The following is a 4,296-nucleotide window of genomic DNA, read 5'->3' on the forward strand; positions in this document are numbered from 1 at the left end:
CAATACCGTCTTTAAAAAAAATCAAGCTTTGTTTGTTATTTGTGTTTAATAGAAGACCGTGTTTAAAAAAAAAGTCAAGTTGTATTTCATTAGTAAAATACTTTTATATATAAATATAATCACTTTTGAAAATACAAGTTGAAGTAGTCAAACAATTTAAAAGTCACATGCAATATATTATATACAAAACAATCCCATTTAAGATCTTAATTCTTAACTTATTTCTCAATAAGACAAGTTTAACAACCATACTTAATACATTGATCATCTAAAGTATCAAGCTACCCCACAATTCTTTTATAAAAGCCATCCACATAATCCATTATTGATAAAGATAGTTAAGTCCGTTTTCATATAAACTACCTTCAATACCAACCCGATTCAATTAATTTTCTTATTTATACACAACTACCAAAATCAGTGATTCTTCCTCAACTATATGATGGTAAAATCTTAAATAGAGGTAGATTATGAAGTAAAACTAGTATCTACCAAATAGTAATTTGGTAGATACTAGTGAAATTAAATGTGAGTAGTAAATAAAGAGAGACAATAATTTGGCACGCGTATACTCCTTTTGAGGCCAAATAAAACCAAACTCTGTGTATCATCTTTCGCTTTCTCTTTCATTTTCACTTGCTCAGTCACAATAACAATGGCTTCCACCCTCTGATCACACCCAATTTCTCTAACCCTAACTCTCATTGCCTCCACAAATGCTCGCAAACCCTTGATTCTTCATCCACCTTCTTCAATTTCAAGTTTCCGTACTGGGTTCATAAACCCCCAATTTCTTGATTTTAACCTAATTTGAAGGCTTTTGGTCTGGTAAACTAGTTGAAGTTGATTGATTGACTGATTGGTTTCTGGGTTTTGAAGGAAAATGGCATCTGAGCAGAATAGGTTTCTGCAGCAGCAGCAGCCGGTGGCTAACAGAGTATGTTTTTGAAACCCTAGATTTTGAATTTGAAGTGATTTAAGTTGGTTTAGCTGGATTAATTTGGGTTTTGGGTGAACAAGCTGTGTACTTGTTCAGATCTGTTTGTGTTTATGTTGGTTACTGTTCATTAATTGTGTTTTATTGCTTGTTGTTCTGATCATTTGCTTCAGATCTGCATTGTGTATGTTAGGGTTTACAGTTTTTCATGTATTTTTGAGTAATTAAAGATTTGAAGGTCAAATTATTAATAAGTTTTTGTTTAATTGGGTTGTAATTGGGTTGCAGAGGAAAAGATGGAGAGGTTGTTTAAGTAGTTTATCTTGTTTCGGGTTACAAAAAGGCGGAAAACGGGTTGTACCCGCGTCTCGTATGCCAGAAACGAGTACAGCAGCGAACCAGCAAAACGGGCCTCAAGCTGCTGGGATAGCGAACCCGAATAACTCGGTTCACCCGTCGTTATTAGCTCCACCGTCTTCGCCTGCTTCGTTTTCCCACTCTGCTCTTCAATCCACAGCCCAGTCACCGAACTGTTTTCTATCTGCGAACTCACCCGGAGGCCCGTCTTCTACTATGTTTGCAACCGGGCCGTACGCTCACGAGACGCAACTTGTGTCGCCGCCTGTGTTCTCAACTTTCACAACTGAGCCGTCAACCGCCCCGTTCACACCGCCTCCCGAGCTAGCTCATTTGACGACACCGTCATCGCCTGATGTCCCGTATGCACAGTTTCTTACATCGAATGTTAAAAACGGGTACATGCCTGCAAACGATCTTCAAGCAGCGTATTCTTTACACCCCGGAAGCCCGGCTAGTACTCTTAGATCACCAATTTCACGGGCCTCGGGTGATGGTTTATCGTCATCTTTCCCTGAACGGGAATTCAGCCCGCAATGGAAAGATAAAGGGTCGGATTCAAAGATACCTCAAGATGCTAACTTTTTTTGCCCAGAAACGTTTGCACAATATTATTATGATCAATCTTCGTTTCCTCATACTGGTGGGCGGTTAAGCGTGTCTAAAGAACCCGATGCTTATTCTAATGCGAATGGGGTTCAAAGTAGGCAGAGTAAAGTTTGTAAACAAGATATTGAGGAATTGGAAGCGTATCGAGCATCGTTCGGGTTTAGTGCTGATGAAATTGTGTCTACACCTCAGTATGTTGAGATTTCTGATGTTATGGATGACTCGTTTTCCATGATGCCGTCTGGGCCCAATAAGTTGCCCGAGATCAAAACCGTACCGGGTTTTAGCCTGAAAACTCACTCTAGCAAGAGCGAGCCCGGTTCGTGTCATGCTATAAAAGGTAGATATATCTTATTATGATTATTCTTGTTTACATTTTATTGAAAATTGTTCTATGCTCAAGCCTGAAAAACAAAACGGGTCGGATGGGGTAACGGGTCAAAACGAGCTCGGATTGAAATTACATTCCAATTTTTAATATCAATTTGATTCAGGTCAAAACGGGCTCTGATCAAAATGGGCCATTGTATAAAAAATATCAATTTCGTTCAGGTCAAAACGGGCCCGGATCAAAACAGGCCATTTCATAAAAAGTATCAATTTGATTCTGGTCAAAATGGGTTTTGACCAAAATGGGCTCGGGTTACAACGGGCCATTATTTAAAAAGCATCAATTTGATTTAGGTCCAAACGGGTTCTGACCAAAATGTGCTCGGGTTAAAACAGGCAATTTTTAAAAAATGTGAATTTGATTCAGGTCAAAATGGGTTCAGACTAAGACGGGCTCTCGTTGAAATGAGCCGTTATATAAATATATATTTTTTTATCCAAATCAACTCATTTTTATCTGTGTCTGATAATATGATATAATGATGGTGTGATTATAGATGTGAGAAAGGCTGTAGACCAATGTTTGACTGATGATGAAGACATATTTTCAAGAATGAATGGGAGGTATCATCATATGGGAATGGGGCAATCAAATTCTGATGCAGAAATTGATTACAGAAGAGTGAGAAGCTCAAAATGGGCATGAGAGGAGAGGGAATTGAATTGGATAGTTGATTTCTGTATGTATTAATGTGCTGCTATCTTTTCTCCCTCTAAAGCAGTTAGTTATTATGGATGCTTGTGTTGTCTATTATGTTGTTTCCTTCTTTCTTGGTGTAACTATTATCATGCATCTGCTGAATGTCCATTTGCTAAAACAAATGAGATGGGAATGTTGACTATTTTGTCAAGAATAGGAACTGGAACTTAATTTATATATTAATATATTAATTTAATTTAATTTTATTTTATTTGGCTTCATGCTATGAGTCTTGTCTAATATGATGCAATGTCGTGCTTAGAGCGAGCGCCAAGCACCCACGTCCCATCGGTGGGTTTTTGGGTCGCCAGGGTGAGGTGGAGGTCAAGTAAAAGAGAGAGAATAGCGACACAGAAGAGACTAAACCGGGCGAGCTGTGGACTATATAGAGGAGAGAGGTGGGCTTGTGCTGAGTGGCTCATCTAGTAAAAGAGAGACTAAGCCAGGTCTGGCGGTTCAAACGAGTGGATGACTCATGCGAGATGAGAGGAGAGAAAAAAAGAGAAAAGGATGAGAGAGGTGTGGCTTGTAGGCATGTTCAAAACGGTTTGGGACTAGGAACCGGAACCGGTTCCTAACCGGTTCCTATATTCAAAACCCCCTTTTAAACCGGTTCCAGGCTCGAACCGGTTAGGGAACCGAACCGGTTCTCCCACCCTCGGACCCCTAACCTATCTAACCGGTTCTTACCGGTTCCTAACCCGGTTCCTGTACCGTAACCGGTTCCAACCGGTTACAGTGTAAAAAATTTTTTTTTTTTTCGTTTTTCGTTTGCGATTTGGATTCTAAACTACGATTCGTATTTGTATAACATGAAAAATAAAAAAAAACAATTAACATAAAAATAAACAATTAACTGATGAAGAAAAGACAACCACTGAAGATGTTTGCCACTGAAGACAACTACTGAAGGTTGCCACTGAAGACAACTACTGAAGGTTGCCACTGATGACAAGTTGACAACTAATGAAGGTTGCCACTGATGATAACTACTGAAGGTTGCCACTGATGACAACTACTGAAGGTTGCCACTGATCACAACTACTGAAGACTGCCACTGATGAGGAATGCTCATCAGTGGGAAAGCTGCCACTGATGAGGAATACTCATCAGTGGGAACAGTCATCAGTTGAATCAGTGGGAAAGCTGCCACTGATGACAACTACTGAAGGTTGCCACTGATGAGGAATACTCATCAGTGGGAACATTCATCAGTTGCAGAGTTTGTTGTCACTGATGCAAAATATGAATCAGTGACACATCAGTTGCAGAGTTTCATCAGTTGGAACATCATCAGTTAAAT

At 39.4% G+C, this 4,296-nt stretch overlaps 1 protein-coding gene across 1 annotated transcript; it reads left to right on the plus strand.

The window, feature by feature from the left end:
* The first annotated feature begins 652 nt into the window (after positions 1-652).
* LOC143606792 (uncharacterized protein At1g76660-like) lies at positions 653-2,991 on the plus strand. The gene is made up of 3 exons (XM_077082443.1): positions 653-937; positions 1,226-2,243; positions 2,791-2,991. The coding sequence occupies exons 1-3, from the start codon at positions 884-886 to the stop codon at positions 2,937-2,939; spliced, it is 1,221 nt and encodes a 406-aa protein (XP_076938558.1). The 5' UTR covers positions 653-883; the 3' UTR covers positions 2,940-2,991.
* The last annotated feature ends 1,305 nt before the right edge of the window (positions 2,992-4,296 follow it).

Source organism: Bidens hawaiensis, unplaced genomic scaffold, assembly GCF_021521415.1.
Source record: "Bidens hawaiensis isolate Kalapana, Puna unplaced genomic scaffold, B.hawaiensis_p1.1 tig00077202_1, whole genome shotgun sequence".
Taxonomy (NCBI): Eukaryota; Viridiplantae; Streptophyta; class Magnoliopsida; order Asterales; family Asteraceae; genus Bidens; species Bidens hawaiensis.

Excerpts from the sequence above, each read along its gene's own strand:
- LOC143606792 (XM_077082443.1), top strand. The coding sequence starts at position 884 with ATGGCATCTGAGCAGAATAGGTTTCTGCAGCAGCAGCAGCCGGTGGCT. Across the intron at positions 938-1,225 it reads AGCAGCCGGTGGCTAACAGA|AGGAAAAGATGGAGAGGTTG; the intron begins GTATGTTTTTGA and ends ATTGGGTTGCAG. Across the intron at positions 2,244-2,790 it reads TTCGTGTCATGCTATAAAAG|ATGTGAGAAAGGCTGTAGAC; the intron begins GTAGATATATCT and ends GTGTGATTATAG.